Raw genomic sequence first — 17,270 nt, 5'->3', positions numbered from 1 at the left:
TAACATTTAAAACATCAGCGAGGGATTTAGATTATTATCTGATTTTTGCACTTTGATTTTTTTCTTTTTCTCCCTCTAAATTTCTCCCGCGTATTTGACTTTCGTCTTTTTGTGAATAAACTGAACAGACGCGCACGAATTACCTTGGTGGCAGAATCCACAGCCGACCCTCTTTCCAATAATTCTTGTACCAGTCCCACGTGGCCTTCTTTAGCCGCCAGGTGCAGCGCGTTGAGTCCATTCTGCAAGCACAAGGACCATATCAATTACAAATATCAGGTCGGAAGACACACATTCCTACCCTACCCTGGTGTAAGGAGGAGATTAGTAGCTGGAATCCTGTTACGTCTCTTAGCTGACTGTCTACATAAGTCAGATATTTTGGACTTGGCTATTTAAGCCAAGGGGCTGTGTGGCAAACTTCTCCAATAACATTTTTTGTCATAGCAACAAAGACATCAAAACAAACCCTATTTTGCAAGTATTCATAAGAGATTCCTTCCTTTCCGACAGTTTCACGTTTTCCCAGACTACTAACCTTGGGCAACTCCACAGAGCCCATTATTTCAAAATTTGAGTGCGTATCTGCCTTCTCTATAACTTTTATCTAGCCCCACGGAGGTATTATCAGCACAGAGAAATCACAGGAATTAGACAAATTTACGCGGGATGTGCCTGTTCCATCAGGATTATTCCGGGCTGATGCAGATGTCCTGAACCCCGGACTCTCCTCCGGGATAACCGGTATCAAACAGAAAAGCAAAAGCACAAGCAGACCAAAATGGTCGTTGATCGCACACGTGGCTTGTAAATTATATCGACCCTTGGCTCCGCTGGTTTCCGATGAGCGAGCCTTCACTAAACTTGGAGGTTTTGTAACCTCGTTCAAAAAGGAAAAGGGAATTAATAAAATAAGAGCTGGGATTTAAAAAAAAAAAAAAAAAAAAAGGCCACGTAAAAAAGCACCTAAATCCTTTTCACATTAAATAGGAAGAAGATCCTTTATCTCGTATGAATTCCAGCTGTGGAAACCGTATCTTCCTCTTCCTAGCATCCCTGTCCCACCCGATGGAAAAATAGAAAATGACAGCCCATTGTAACTGAATCGCCAGCCTATTTTTCCCAATCCGACAGTATTTTTCACAGTACACCAGGCAGGTGACGGAACAGATACTGCCACTGCCCTCCAGCATTCTCCTGTTTCCATATTGCAAGCGTCACAAGCCACCCTCCGGTATTCGAGCGACTCGCGGCAAGTTGAGCGCTGCGTTAAGTTTTACCGCTTTACTCGTCTCTAAGCAGTTCGGAGCCATTTAAATGGCGAAATAAACGAGCAGCTTTCTGGCCTTCTGTTTGTCCATCCACAGAGGCAGTGCGAGCCCGTAATTCCCAGTAGGATTTCAAAGCCCTTAACACTTCACAGGAGGCATTGAATGGGAGCGGGTCCAACCTTCACGTAAAGCAGCACAGGCAGGTTTTGGGGGGTGGGGGGGGGCAAATTCAGAAGTGCAGCGATGAGAAAAGCGAAGGAACTGAAGGAAGGCTACGTTCACAAGCTGCCAAAAGAAGAGGAAGGCCCTTACGCGGCCTGGAAGATAGGAAACGTGAATGAGAACTGTGGTGTCAAATCCCATTTTGCCTGTAAAGCAGCGGCAATCAGACCTTCCTTATTCCAGAGGAACACTCTTACACCCCAGCTGCAGAGCCTGGGGGCGGCAGCAGTCCCTGGGTCAAGGACAAACCCTCGGCCAAAATTACGCGGTGAGGTTGACCACAGTCATCAAGATGAGGAACGCCGTACACGTCAGTGAATCTTCTGCAGGCTGAAAACATTTCAGAACGCTCTAATCTTCCTTGTTCTTTAACCTGAGCTGAGTGCCAAATAACCATAATTACTACCTACAGCGGATGAAAGCTTGGAAACGGTGTTTTGTGGAGAAACACACAGCGTTCTCCTCGTTGTTGGAGAACAAAGACCTCCTCTCATATCCAATCTCGCGGATTCAGCCATCAACGCTTTCTGCGAGAGCAGGAGCACTAACGTTGACTCCTTACGCAGCTGCTGCATCGCTATGACACGTTATTAACCTCTTTCACTCTCCGCGAGCAGACTCAAGTCCACCAACAGCAGAGGCACTGCAACGTTGCATGGCCCACAGGAATCGCGCGCGCGCGCCTCTCTGAACGCAAAAAGTTGAGGACAAGCTTCTTTTTCAGTTTACCATGTGCCCGAGGATGGAGAAAGCAAGGCCTCTCCCCGTGCTTAATTAGCAGCAATCTCTTAAAATACCTGCACTCGTACCCCTAAGACACGTATGTAACGATAACACATTAAGCAGCCTGAAAGCAAATATTGTCGCACAGATTATGTGAGTTTCCTTGCGACATACGCCTTTTTTTAGTCATTAAAACATAAGCAAAATGAAAACGTGATGTCCAGGAAAAAGGTTATAGAAAGAAAACTACAACCTAAATACAGTTCCTACTGTACCCATTCCAATTCCGTACTTCCTTAAATAAAATAAGCCGGGGCGAGCAGTAGCAGAAGCACTTTAAATGTTGAGGGACAGCACGACCAAAGCCTTAAAGCAAGCTTTGTTCCTCCATAATCAGAACCGATGCCGTAATTATTTCCCAGCCCACGTGGCTGACCCCTGCTACTTATGACGACGGAAGCTCAGATTTAATCAACGCAACTCCTCCGCTCCTGCTGACGGGTTTCTTGTATTTTAGAACAACAAAGGTTTCTGGCACTGCCCTTTTCCTCTCCCATGGCTACCAAAAAGTGGTGGGTGGGGAGATGAAATTAGTTGTCTGCTAAGCAAAACCGCACAGCACAGAGGCTACGAGCCTACGTACACCATAACTACCTTTCTTTTAGAGGTTCATTTGTAATTCTTTCATAAAAGACCAGAGCACTAAGCCTTCCAAGCTTGGTTCTTCAAGCGTTTCCCCGCAGAGCCTGACTCCTCCGTTCTTTTCCTCCTCCACCACTGAGCTAGAGGCGTCAACACTTCGTATCCCGTAGAGCGCTACAAACGCGCACACATACCCCTACTGCTCACAGCACTTATTATGGTGTCACCCTGCGTATTTTCACCACAGATTTCTTGTACGTCACAGAAATCGCCAACCTTTTCTAAGCCTACCGAAAATCAGCCACTTTTCCCCCCCCGCTAAGTCTCACCGCTATTGCCAAAGAATCGCCCAAGGAAGTCCACGCTTCTTCTGCCTTTGAATTCAGTTGCCTCGTGGAGCGATCCTCAGGGAATGGAAGTTCTTCAGCCGCTGCCCGGTTCTGTTGTGCCATTTAGTCCTTCTGCGACATCACCCGTAACGCTGTGACGTCCAACAACAATAACGGCTTATCTTATTCCTGCCAAACCTAACCCTGCTATGCCAAAGCACACTGACCCCACCGAAAGGCACCTTCTTGGCAGAGCATCAGATCCACCTGTAGTTCAAAGAACATTTTAAATCCCTGAAGCCAGCACTGCTACCAGAGGGGCATCTGCTTCTCCTGTCCTCAAAGTAAACTTCCCTAGAAGTTTGAAGGTATTCATTAAGTACTCAATATCTTCAAGAACATCAGGAAGCAAGAATGCCATCTTACCAAAATTAACCCTCCTCTTTCCTTTACGCTATATTTGTACGTGCTTTATTTATATATGACCCCTTAAAACCCCCATCGGCACTGATGGAAGTTGGGATGCAACATTTTCCAGGAAGGTTTGCCCAACATTTGAGTTTCCAATTACTCTTGCCTTTGCCGCACAAGGCGAGGACGGCATTTGAGCACGCTACAGAAAAAAAAAAAATCAGGAAAGTCAACAAAAATAAAACAATACAAAAATCTATGGGTTTTTTTTTTTAATGTTTCGACACTCGCTTGAAGCACGAAATGCGACGCACTTTTACCAAGTTCCTTCCGCTGATGCTGTATTCACAGGTTTATATATAGATATATACACACACACACTAGCAGGCCAATAGTAAAGCCTTAAGTTACAAACACAATGAAAATTAAACATTTAAAAAGCTCTTGTGACTAACTCCTTTACATGCTTTGCCAGAGTTAAGAAGGCGGCCGCACTCATCAGCAGAGGCCGAGACTAAAAAGCAATATCGTAGCCTTTGTTAAAAGTCAAGTACTTTTCTCCATCTCTTTAACTGATGTCAGGCTAAGGTTGCTGCAAATTCTCTCCTCTGAATAAATCTCTCGGGGAAGTAAAAAGTGCACGTGGTCAACCTCTTCTCGAGAGGGATTCGGGAAAGGGCACATCGGAGAGTCGGGCACGGCCTTCTCAAGTCGGAAGGTTGGCTGAAGTTCTTCCCCAAAATATCACAAAGAAACAAAGCGGACGGTTGAAAGAAGAAAAATGATTTCAGATGATGAAAATTCTCCCTTTATGTCGCTTTGCAGCCTACGGATTTATGAAACTGAATTAACCTACTGGGTGACATCCACGCATGATAGTGTCGCCCTCGTTATGGCTGCAGTGCTGCTTCAGTCCATAGTTAGCATTGCTGGGAGCGTTTGCTGCTTTCCGTTTGGGCTCAATGAGGGACTAATTAATAGCTGGTGCTCTGCCTCACTGTAACCGAAGCAATAAGGACACCAACCAGACTATGAAGAAGCCAACAGAACGATAGCAAAAGCCAAACAGATCTAAGTTTTGAAGAGCCTTGGGGCTGGAGGCCCCCCCCAAACTACCTAATATTTGAATCCTGTTCTGTTCAAGGTATCATCCTTGTGAACGCAGAAATCTTCTTCAAAACAAATACCAAAATCCATCAGATCCTTCCTTCCAAGAAAGTAACTCCATCACCATGAATGCTGACAAGCCTCCAAAGACAAGATGGGGAAACGTTACTTCACGTTGCGCCTTTTGGATTTTACCACTTTTCGTTCGAAACACAGCAAACAGCTGATGAACCCTCGGACTTATCAGATTTTTGGGTCTAACTTCTGCTAGAACTACGGGCTCACAAATGCATCCTGTAAAATCAAAGTTCATTTTGCTAGTCAACATTTTGAACGTTGCTCCAGAAGCAAGTTGTCTTCTCTTGCTACATTAACCAGAAATAGCAACCGCGTCCCAAAATAACTACTTTTGTAACATAAGGAAAATAGCTTGAAAGGAATCAGAGATTTCCAATGGCTATCAGTTTTTCATTCCATAAGACACCAGTAATTAGACTTTTTCAAAGTAACTGTTTTTAAAACAGGCAAATTGCGTCCCCTGACATTTCAAACTCTCTCCAGAAATAAAGAAATAGAAAGGATTTAAGATTTTCAGAAGAGACGATGGTGCTTGAATTCAGATTAAAGTAAGGAATTCCATAATAATTTAACTGGATATGAAGGCAGCCTCCAACAAACATATAGAAGTAACAACTAATTATTAACTACATAACTATATTAATAACTGTAATTAAGCCCTGTATTCAGTATCTCCAGAAACATTAAGTTCCATCAGATTTTGGAAACAGTTAAATTGGGGAAACACCTTGAGTATCTATAAAGACAGATCTCTCTGAAAACTTGGGATCTGAGAAACCAACGTAAAACTGAAGAAAGCATCTTCTCGTGTTATCTCTGCTACTCTTAACATTATGTACTGTTTCCCGAGATGGGATCTAATCTAAAAATAGCATTATACCAAGAAAAAAAAAAATACCCTGCATACACAAGGCTTCATCTTTGGAAGAGCGTTCAGATATCTCGCTCTTAAAAATAAAACACAGCCCCTGTGTTTGGCACAGAGTCTGTTAGCTTTTCCCCTGAGACACGCAACCACGTAGACACCCCAATTCAGACCCCAAGGAGGAGGAGGAGGAGAAGGAACTCTAAGGCTGCAGAGGCAGCTACGGTGGCTTGTTCGCTATCCCCAACCTCTAGAAGAGGAGTCCACTCCTAGTAAAATCTACAATACATCAGTGGTGCTTAATCAACGGAAGCTGAGGGTCTTCGTTACCAAAAAGCTTTGTGAGCAATTTTATATGGCACCAGAACTGGGAGTTTGCAAGAAGATGAAGCTTCAGCGGATGGCGAAGGCTATGAAATGGGGCTCGCTGGTCCTGACGACGGCGTAGGATGCCCATCTCAGCTCGTTAGTTGTACTTGGGAACTCCCGCAGAGTAATCGATGTCTTCATGTACCAGATTAGCCAGTGCACGGCGAGAATTTTCTCCTGGCTAATGGGGCTGAGACAATCCAAGTTCGAGATTAATTTTATTCGTAGACCTAAAGGGGTTACTTTAGCATTTTTTGTTTGGTGCTGTTTGTCAAGAGCTCAAAACACTTCATACAGCCTAGAATACTCCTGAGTTAACTCAACCCAGATGCCAGGTAAAATTACTTAATTAAAATCCCATTAATATGGGATTTTCCTATTTTAGTCAACTACTTTTTTTTTTAACCCTAAAAAGTACAGGTTTAAGCCCAGCTTTGATCTTAACCGTGGTGCAATCCTGCAGACTCTTGAGAGTCGCCCATCGATCACCCGGGAACGCTTCATCTATTTCAAGCCACTTGGAAATTACGCGGCATCTATTCTGCCGGCTGCATTTATCTGGCTCCCATTTCACCTACACAGGGCAAGAGCTCTGCCGGCCAGCTGCACGTGGGAAGCGCTTTTTCCCGGAAGATAAGTTTGCAGCGACCCTAGACATATCCCTCCCGCAGAATATGAACACCAAAAAACCCCACCGTGCTCTGTCTCGGGGGCGATTCCTTTTTGCTAATATTGGTGCTCATAATCAAGACCTAAAATTTGCTCGACCTGTTTGAATATAAGAACTTGCGTCTCGATTTACTCTCTCCTGACCAGGGAACTTGACGTTTGCCAGGTTGCGTCCCATGTAACTCGGCACATTTTTTTCTTGACGGCAGGTCTTTTAATGGAAACTTCCTTCTAGATGGTAAGACAAGATTCTTCTTACATGTTTTCAGTAAGTAGCAGATGGAAAGCCCCAGTTCTTACCCTGCTCACCATTAAATTCCTTGGCACAGACAACAGAACTGCTCTCATGTCTGTGTCCTAACTTCCACGTGCCTACTCTAGTCATCGGCAGCTTTTCTTCAGCAGGGAAGGTAACGTCTCAAAATATTTTAGATTATTTCATTTCTTGTTCTTCCATCTACTCATCTACTCTTTTTTTTTTTTTTTCAAAAACAAAAAATGGCCACAACTGTGGGGTTTTTAATCAGCTTTGATGTTTTTCCAGTCTGAACATCAGTGTATAAGTATCAAAAAAGGAGCAAGGAATTTTATGGAGGCTTTCTTGGTGGTATAGATAACACTTGGACAGTATAAAGCTCCAGTTCAGGAAAACAGCCTTCTTGAGACTAGCCCTCAGCTGCATACTTATATTAAAATTAACGTAGGCTTAAAATTGAACACGTAGCTCATTGTCCACAGAATTAAGGACTTGTGAGACCTTGCGAGGTTCTCCCTACAGCAGCCTGGGCCACCCCACCCCACCTCCTGCCCACTCTCTTCTCTTGGTCCCACGTGGTGGGACCATGTCCTGAAGACACAGCGTCCACGTGTTTGTTTTCTCTGGGCGAAAATTCATGAAATAATATGAATTCTGTACCACAGGCTATTAATAAAGAGGGATTTTTATTTTTTTTTCTTTAAATTTGCCACGGGTTAAGTTGTGCACAATGTGGCTCACGGCCTCAGACAAGGCTTACGGGATCACGGTTTGCTCGGATGCACCGGGACACTCTGAGGAGCAGCAGGACCCCAAGCGCAAGCTTTCCCTGCTGCATGAGGAGAGCGGTCCCTGCACCCAGCATCCCCCGGAACCGCTCCCAGGTCCCATCTCAGAGAAAACCACCTGCTTTATGCCAGAAGGAGCCTGGGAGCCAACTAATACCTGTAGAGCATGGATGTAGGGGGAACCAGGACTCAGGGGTCAAACTGGGATGTTCAGAGTCTTCTCCGCTCCCAAATTTCCCTTGAACACCTGCATCGTTCTACCAGGAACTCTCCCTCTTTACAGCCCTTCCTTGGAGTCAAAACAGACTCTTGGACTCTCCAGCTCTTGGGAATCAAACAGAATAATCTGTGCTGCCACCAAGCTGAACCTCACGCTGTACTCTATGGAGGTGAACAGTTTTCAAAGTTTCTATGTAGACGCTGCGCTCAAATTTTAGCCCATCTCCTGATGGGCAAGTTACAAAACACGGCGTCCGTGACTTCTCTATTGACTGATTTACTGATTTTAATGTTGTTTAAAAACAAGCTTTAAGTGATTTTGCTTTCAGAATTCGTAGCCATTGGCCAGTTAGTGGTCATTTTGGTTAAATCTGGCGAAGAGTTAAGGGAGAGCTGGACACCAGACAGCCCAAGCTTTCATGTCCTCCTTCGAAGAAATGCCACTGATTTCACCAAAATATCAAGCCGGTTTTCAGGACTGATGCAGACGCTTACTTGTATATTTATTTTAAGTCACGGTTACAGTCCTGTTAAATTTGACGGCACTAGTCACTCAAATAAGCGTTGCAAACGTAGCTCCCTGAGTTATGAAGCAAAAGCAATTGGATTTCTATGACAGACTTACAAAAGAGCCAAGATAAAACTTTTTATCACATCACAGTGAGAGAGTCATACCAACGGTGAAACTTTAACAGCGTATTTTTACAGCAGTAATAACTTTCCTGAAAGGGGAGGTAGTACTTTAAGCAGAAAATTTAAGGACCTTTTTATAACAGTATGCAAACCAACTTACGTTATAGATAAGATTGACCAGCAATAAAAACATATTTAAGTTTACAGTTTTCTGAAACAAGGTAAAAAACCCCACGGCTACTCTCAAACTACCCGGGGCTAACCGGAATCGGATTGCTAATACGAGTGAGCTACAAGATTTTAATCTGCTTGGACACAGGTTTGTTAGTCAGCTAAAAATACCACCCACTCTATGTTTACTTACCGGCTGAGATCTCACCAAAATAGCAAGGGAGACCTCAGACTTCCGCACCTCGGGTCACAGGGGATCAGGCGCTTCGTGTGGGATGGCGAAGGAAAATCAATCGGCTGACCGTACTGCGTTCAGGGCGATAAACCACTATATAATGTCTCTACAATGCCCAGACTGCCCAGCGCTCCTTCTACTACGAGTGGACATTTTGAATGGGATTTGCTCTCGGTGAAACGTTTCCCTCACAATTCCAGCAACGGCTCCTAAGGGAAGAGACTGGCACTAAACCTCCTCCTGCTGCCTTTGAACTACAAAATGAAGAAGTGGTTTAGAACCCCCTGAATCACAGAACGGTTTGGGTTGGAAGGGACCTTAAAGCCCAGCCAAGTGCCACCCCCTGCCCCGGGCAGGGACACCTCCCACCAGCTCAGGTTGCTCCAAGCCCCGTCCGACCTGGCCTTGAACCCCTCCAGGGATGGGGCAGCCACAGCTTCTCTGGGCAACCTGGGCCAGTGTCCCACAGCCCTCACCGCCAACAATGTCTTCCTCAATCTCATCTCAGTCTTCCCTCTTTCAGTTTAAAACCATTCCCCCTCATCCTGTCGATACACAAAGATATATGAGGTCACGCACTAACTACGCGGTTACGACAAATTCCTTCTAAAATTTTATGAAGGCCAAAGCAGGATTTGGGCAACCAGCAGACCAAGAAAGTCTTCAGTAGAACTGAACCAATGGAGTCAAGGATGCACCAGAAAAACGCAAAAGAGGCTGGTTAAAAAAGTACAAATCTTTTTCTTATAATAATAGGTTTAGGGTATACCGCCATTAAGCCGAAGGAAGAAGATTGTATAAATACTACCTTGGAAAAACTCTTTCCGCCCCTTCAAAGTGATTCCCTTACAGGTTTCTGAAGCAACGTACTAATAACTTTCATACGAGTGGCTTCCAGGTATTGAAGAAGGAAACAAAAGTTCCGTTTTTTCTTCCCCGAGGGTTCAGAGATACAGCAATTGCGACCCAGCTTCCAGAGCCTGGGAAATCTGCCCTCAGGATCTCTGGCAGGGTACTGCTCCCGAGCACGCTGCCCAACGCCTCGGCTAAAACCCTTTCAGAAAAAGGAGAACTTACAATTTCACGGGGGATCGTTGCTCTTGCTACCAAAGAAAACCCATTTCGTAGCGTTTCTTTGCGACCAAAGAAATCTACGGCTTTTAAAGCCCACGTTCGTATCAGAGCAGGAAACAAACTCAAGCTTTCCGTCTGAAAAGTGACTTGGGAGAGGTGTACTTATCATCTTCGTTGTTAAAAATAATAAGTTATTAGCTGTCACACCTTAACGGAGTCTTAATGTAATTTCCTTACTAATTCCAAACATAAACACAGCTGTATTTCCTAAATATTTGATTTATTTATAATAGCTACGTCCACAGCAACCAGCAGCTCAACGCCTGGACACAGTAAGGAAAACCTTCATTATTTCTGATCTTAATCTGACTAGCAATGAGAAGAGATAAGGCAACACGGGCGTTTTCTCCATACAAAACCCAAAATAATATCTTTTACTTCAATTTTTTCCGCTACCCAGTACTAGTAGATTCCATCCCTAGACGTTTCCCAAGGGACAGAGACGCTCCAAACATCTTATACCTGGAAACATTCTTTGCCAAAAAAGGGAATTATTTTTTTATTCAATCCAAATATAAAAGTAACGCGACTGACAGGGGGAAGATTAGATTCGCAACAGAATTCTCTTCTTTAGTAAAGTAAATACTTTCCGTCATTTTTCTGCCTTTAGGTTATTTAGCGATACTTAGGATGATACTTTCCACCACAAAATAGAAAAAAATTTGAAAAACCTAATTTTAAGAGGGTATTGCACACAAGCAAATCGTATTTTAGTTCTAAAATTTGTTTATTAAAATATTGACTGAATGATCTGAATAAAAAAAAAAATTATTTAAATCCACAGATAATGTGCAGATTCAGCCATTTATTTCGCTAATATCTGCTCTCTTCGGCATGAATTATTCAATTGCTATCCCATTCCCCCAGCATTCACGTTAATTTAATGAGCAAGGGAATTGAGACCAAGCCCTGAAAACTAAGCATAAAACTGAAAACACAGACCGTATTTCTTTATTTTAGAGCAACTTATATCAACATGTTGCAAACAGGGCCAGGATGGTTTATTAAAGAAGAGTAAAAAGGCTGTTAGAAATTTAGACCCGTAATTTCTTTTTTTAAGTTCGTGCTATTACCATCGTATGAACGAGAACGTGTCCTGGAAAGGAACTCTTGCTCTAGGCACGATAGAAACCCCAGGCTCTAAAAACGTCCCCATGCTACAGGGCTTAAACATAATACGCAGAATAGGAAAAAACCCAACATTTACAAGAAACTTCTTTAGGTGACTGGCAAATGTTTTGAAATTCAATTTTGAAACCCACTCAAGCACTGCTGCATTCATCTTTGCCAACTGTTGCCTGAAAAACACAATTAGTCTCTACCAGCTTCAACTTTTTTGATTTATTCCAGCACACCTCACTTTAAAACTTCCAAGGAACGTCCTCCCATGTGAGCTAAGGCTACCATTCTTCATACGTGGCTTTCAACTTCTTCCTTGGCTCTGCCAGGGATGCCGCCCCACGCTGTCCTTCAGTCAAATGTTTGCGATTAAGAAATTTAGAACTTTCTTTTAAAGTAAGCACCTACAGAGATGCCAGAAAAAGAGGTCTTCAAAATAGCTTTATAAAAAAAAAACACAAAAAAACCCCAAAACAACAAGCCTAAACCAAACGCACAACCTGACAGCTGGCAAGATGTGGGCTTTATTAATCACAGCATCTCACTGCTCGTCTCTCGGTTTGTTGTAATACCCATTGTTCCTCAACCCCCGTTTGCAACGCGTGTCCTCGGGAGAAAGGCATCGCTCATTAACGCGGGGAATACCCGTTAGACGGGCAGGCCTCACTACAACTAATAAACGGCGACGATAAACAGCAATAACTAACAGGGCAAAAAAATGTGAGCGTTGGCATAGTCTCGCTTCTCCAGACCATAAAAGAACGAGAGACACTCAGAATGGGAAAGAAAACTGGGTAACGGGTGGGCCTCAGCTTCCCAGTCTCCTTCCACCTCGCTGTCCCAGCAACACCAACCCAAGCGGACCAGCAGCGAGGTGGGCTGGGTTGAACGCAGATGCCTCAGGACACCTAAAACCGGAGCCTTCTAGAAAGAAACCGACCAGAGAACCTTCAGCTTGATACCCGGGATTATTTTATCCTATCGTTTGCCCGTATCCGAAGAATACTACAGAACAACTTCCTCAACTAGAACTTCTCTTTTATTTCGCAAAACCGTAATGTTTCAAAGACTACAACTATATTTAGCGTTCACTGTTTCCATCAGACCTGGGATTTCCACAGCAGGACCACCAGCGTTAGACTACCAAAACAGACCTTCATCTCCGATTACAGATGCTTCATTACCACACATCCCTACCCGCGGGACGGCGGGAAGAAAGAGGAGCCCAAAAAGGCTTACACAAAGCTTTACTAAAAGCAGCACCATTTTACAGACGTTATCAGCTTCCCGTAGAAAGACGCCGCCGAAGAACGAGACTGAAAACGTAGCGATGTTTTGAGGCGAATCAAAACATCCGCGTGAAGTTGCCAGCCTGGAAAAAAAACGGCTTTGAGGGGGGTTTCTCGCAACTCGCTCTGGCAAACTTCTACCCTTCAAATATCTTACCTGATTACATGTGTTAATGTCGATTCCGCTTTTCAGGTATTCCACTACTTTGTCCAGATTGCCAGCTCGGGCAGCTCGGAGAAAGCTTGCATTGCTGTCGGACTGTGAAAAGATAGAAAAGAACAAAAATCTGCCGTTAGCTCCTGCTTAAAAGAGAGCCCAATTTCATCGCCAGGGAAAGGTTTCCGCATTTCACGCCGCAGGAGAATAAAACCACGAAGAAAACTGACTTGGCGTTATATCTGCATTAATTAGCATACGCATACTTCGGGCCCAGAAGAACCGCAGACCTGTCGGACTGAGCAAAGCAGTGGCTGAAGTTCAAAATTTAGCCAGAACCAAAGCAAAAAAAGAAAAATAAAATTAAAAAAAAAAAAACACAGAAATGATAGTAACTGATATTAGCAACGAGGCAAAAAATAGGCATCAACTTGCTGGCTATAGATTTCTAGGGGTTTTATATACGTGTACGTATACATATATATACACACACGTACATATGTATATGCATATACACACACTCACTTAAACTCTGGAAAAATCATTGACCGATCCTGTTTTCGGCTACGCTACTTAAGAAAACACACGTTGGCTTTGGATTTGCGTTTGGCATAAGAAGTTACGTGACTACAGTGCACATTCATACCCACGCACTGGAGAAAAAACACCATTCCCAGAGCCAAAAAAAGCCCTATGGCTTTATTTTGCCACCTGTGACACAGAAGCAGGGCACGTTAAAAGGGGAAAAAAAAAACCCCTAAACAATTCCCCCAAAACTGGGCAGCCCCGAAGCGTAGCTAACCATAAAACAAAGCGGATGAAGTACTCAAGCCTGAACATCCAAATCCAGGATAAGGCTGTAAACATGCTCACTCCCCAACCCCCTGCATTCATACCTTCCCATTTAAAGCCCCGTTAGCATTTACAGGTTAAAAAGTAAAATCAAATCTCGTTTTTCAGCTCGGTTGCGGGAGGGACTGCCAAGCAAGGCAGCGTGGAACGCGTCAGCCCTCTTGCCTTTACCTACGAATACAACCTGAAATTACGCTGGCTATTGGAAAGCGGCGCGCAGTTTGACACTCGCCCACGTGTGAACCTACACGCAGGTAAATCGGCGGCTAACGCGACCACGGGAGGAAAAACCAAAGTCGCGCGACAGATTTGATGATTAAAACAGGACAAGCAGGTGGGGACGCACAGAGAGACACTAACAATTTTCACACTTAAAATAAATAAAGAGGGGAGGAGTGAACTTCAAAAAAGCAGATACATAACTCTAAAACCTTTTTTGCAGGGGGATAGGATTGGAGACGCGCAGGAGGACGCGCACGCCGTCAGACAAGCACTCGGCCTTCCGTTGGAACACCTCTGATTGAGCGTGTTTCTCATCTAATTTCACCTCCCTGTCTGAAACACAGGGTAAAACCCCTTCTTCCCCATTGTGAGAATATCCTAAAAAGCCTCTCACCTTTCAGTTTATTAATCCTGACGGATAAAGCAATTTATTTCAGTCACCCAATCCATCGCGACGCGTTTATTTCGGTCACCCTACTTATCACGCTGGACTAACTCCCTTCACAATCCCCGATTCCAACCTATTTTAATCCACAACAGATGGGTGTCATCAAAACGATTCTTCTTACGACCGCACTTCCATGCCAAGACAGAAATATTGCCTTTCAAATTCCCTTCAGCAAACGGCACGTGCATTTTCCACATCTTTTACTGTTAAGAAAACAGAGCATCTTTCTAAAGAGGCCGCGGGGAGATGGGGAAGGTAGCGCAGGAATTCCCGTTGACAGAACACTTGAGGAGCTCCAAGGCTTCGGCCAGACGAGCGTTTGGACGAGCCTTGACACAGGAGCGGATACCGATGGTGACTTGAAAAAGATCATTTTTTTCCTTCGAATGAGAGCTATCAGTGGTGCCCCGCCTCTCCTCTGACGCGTATCCGCGCGTAAAGACACAAAATTGTATTTTAATGTTTGAATGTCCTTGAAAAATTACCTGGCAGGGTAAAAACATTAACCAAGAACAAGACACTCTTGAAATTAATGGGAAAAGCATCTTTGTTCTCGATAGAGCACACGTTTTACTTGCTTTTTCCCCGTTTCTCCCATGCTTTACTACTTTTACAATAATTTACGGCGCCAAAACCGCAGTCATCTGTTTTTATACTTTTAAAAGGTTACGCAAGAATGATGCAACAAATGAACATCCACAACTCCTGTTTTATTAGGGATGAATCAATCATCCCGTGTTTTTCTTTCCCGCAGAGCAACGCGAAAGGCTAAAAATGTTAAAGTCTCAATTACTGCTGGAAGCTCTGACCGTAGCTAAGACCATCCGACTGTATCCCATTAATTTCTGGCTAAGAAGACGCAAAAGCAGGGCTTCCAAAATAGATTCTCATTTCCCCGATTCATACTTTTGTTATCCCAAGATTAAATCACTGCAACACACATCACCCTCAAGACACATCCCGTACAGCTGAACATCGATCAGAGTGCGGCATACGAACTTCTTGTCTATGTGAAGAGTTATTATGAGTTAATTCTTCAAGATTAACTCCCTCTTACACGCACTTTTATTCCAGAGGCGTCTCTCGTTATGGACGTTCTCACTCTGAAATGACAGGGCTTCATCGTGACTAAAAGAGGCGCAAAACTGCTAAAATCCCAGTGAAACACGAAAAGATCTTGATGCTTTCTTTAGGTGCCTTTGAAAATCGTAGCCTACGGGATCTTCAGGTTTTTATGAATTTTCTCACTGTAATGTGCACTAATGTCATATTAGAGACAAATTAGGCACTGGATATATACTCACCTCATATTAGATTAATATAATTGTACCCATCTCTTCAAACCCCGGCCTCTCCTTTTCCAAAATAGTTTCTCACAGACTTGCACAATGCTCTCCATTAAATCCAACTTGAACACCCAAATAAAAGGACACAAATCAGCAACTGAGCTGCTTCATACACAAATTCCCGTACAAGCAGCAGCGAGCGCTCCCTTGAAATACTCAAAAGATTCAACCCTGTGTTTTACAAGTCAAGAGCGCTCATATCTGTATTTTCTTTCCTGGTTTTGTCCGGCAATTCTGATTTTTCAGAAGGTCATCAGTAGTTTCTCCTTTCCCCCGTTTTTTCAAGGTCTTCATAAAGCATTTTTGTCAGTTCTACTGTCTCAACAATTTACTCACTTTATCACATCCCAATTTCAAATCCATTTTGACAAAGCTGTCCCAGTGGTCAACAGCGGCAGTTTTCCGTAGCCTTACCATGCTAGGAAACGCCGCCTTTTCATCTGTGGGCTTTTCCGATTGACTCCGTCATCTCGTGAAATATTTTGTTCCCGTACACGTAGATTTTTAGTTGAATTCCTGACGCGTTTCAGTGGCACAGAAGCCGGCGCGTTGGTCTTCACTAGTTTATCGACTGGTGAAGACAAACTGCCAAGAAACCGTCATTAGAAGAGACTTTCTTTACAAGAGAGAAGATGAAAACACGGAGCCAGAATCCTTTGCACCGTCCGATATGTATCACGTCATCTCTTCCTACGCACACGTCCCTGAGACTTTTTTTTTTTTAAGGAGTTTTACACACGTATGCAGATCGCGTGTAAAAACATTTGGTGTTATTTAAGCTTCTTAAAAGCTCCTATCTCTTAGCTTAACTTTTCTTCTTTAGCTTTTGACTGCGGATCAATAATTTCAGCCAGAAACACGAATTTTCAGAGTGCTGTGAGCAAATAAACTACAAGGCGGAAAAAATCTCTAGAACCTTAAGCGCACACGCAGCAGAACGCAAACGTGTTCTTTATAAGTATCTTGTCTTGGGAAATTGTGTAAGAAAACACAAGAACCAATCGAGTGAATATATAAGTTTTAAAAAAAAAAAAAAAAAAAAAAAAATGACTGAGAGGGTGTGGATTCAGCTTCTTTCCTGCTAATTGCAACGCCAGAATTCTGCCTGTGTTCGAAACATACAGCTCAGGGAATTTTGGTAATTAAATGAGGTATGGAAATTAATATTTTATTCAAACAGTCGGAAACCTTCCCTTCTTTGGTTCCTCTGTCCTCCCTCTGGTTGCCTTCCCTGGCTCGGAGCGTACCACATCACTTCGGGCACATGGCACACGCCTCTTTCTTACAGGGATTTCAGAGAGATGTGCAAAAACAAATCGAAACGCGTAGCGTTGGAGTCATATGCTGTACCGAACCCACAGGAATTTCTCCACGTATTCAAGTTTCCTGCTGAAAACCAGCTTCACGCTTAAGAAGGAAAGACTGGGGGAGTAGGAGGCTTCAGTTTTCAAGAACCGGCTTTCACAGCAACATTACCCAAAAGCATCCCAATACTTGTTTGAAATCATGTCTATAGTAAAAGTATTCCTGCAGGCTGGCCTTGGCACGGTAACCAAAGAGTAGTTCTGCACCTTAATTTAACATTTCTGGGTTGTATGTGTATTAAAGCGTGTATCTGAATACTAATAACCCTTTAAAACTTAAATTTGAAATGCTGACTCTGGGACATACTGCTCTGATTTGGTGGAGGAAACGTATTCAGGTTTCAGTTTGGA

At 43.6% G+C, this 17,270-nt stretch overlaps 1 protein-coding gene across 16 annotated transcripts in view; it reads right to left on the bottom strand.

Moving 5' to 3' along the window:
- Nucleotides 1-17,270, bottom strand: part of ANK2 (ankyrin 2) — a 334,684-nt gene that overhangs the window by 136,796 nt on the left and 180,618 nt on the right. For all 16 annotated transcript variants that reach the window (XM_074588630.1, XM_074588633.1, XM_074588636.1 and 13 more), the window contains 2 exons: nucleotides 12,688-12,789; nucleotides 144-242 (listed from right to left, as the gene is read on the bottom strand). In XM_074588630.1, the coding sequence (XP_074444731.1) occupies nucleotides 144-242; nucleotides 12,688-12,789 (201 nt within the window). The remainder of the gene's footprint in view (nucleotides 1-143; nucleotides 243-12,687; nucleotides 12,790-17,270) is intronic.

Source organism: Larus michahellis, chromosome 5 (genome assembly GCF_964199755.1).
Source record: "Larus michahellis chromosome 5, bLarMic1.1, whole genome shotgun sequence".
NCBI lineage: Eukaryota > Metazoa > Chordata > Aves > Charadriiformes > Laridae > Larus > Larus michahellis.
The sequence above is the reverse complement of the archived record's forward strand: the minus strand, read 5'-3'. Positions and strand labels throughout refer to the sequence as shown.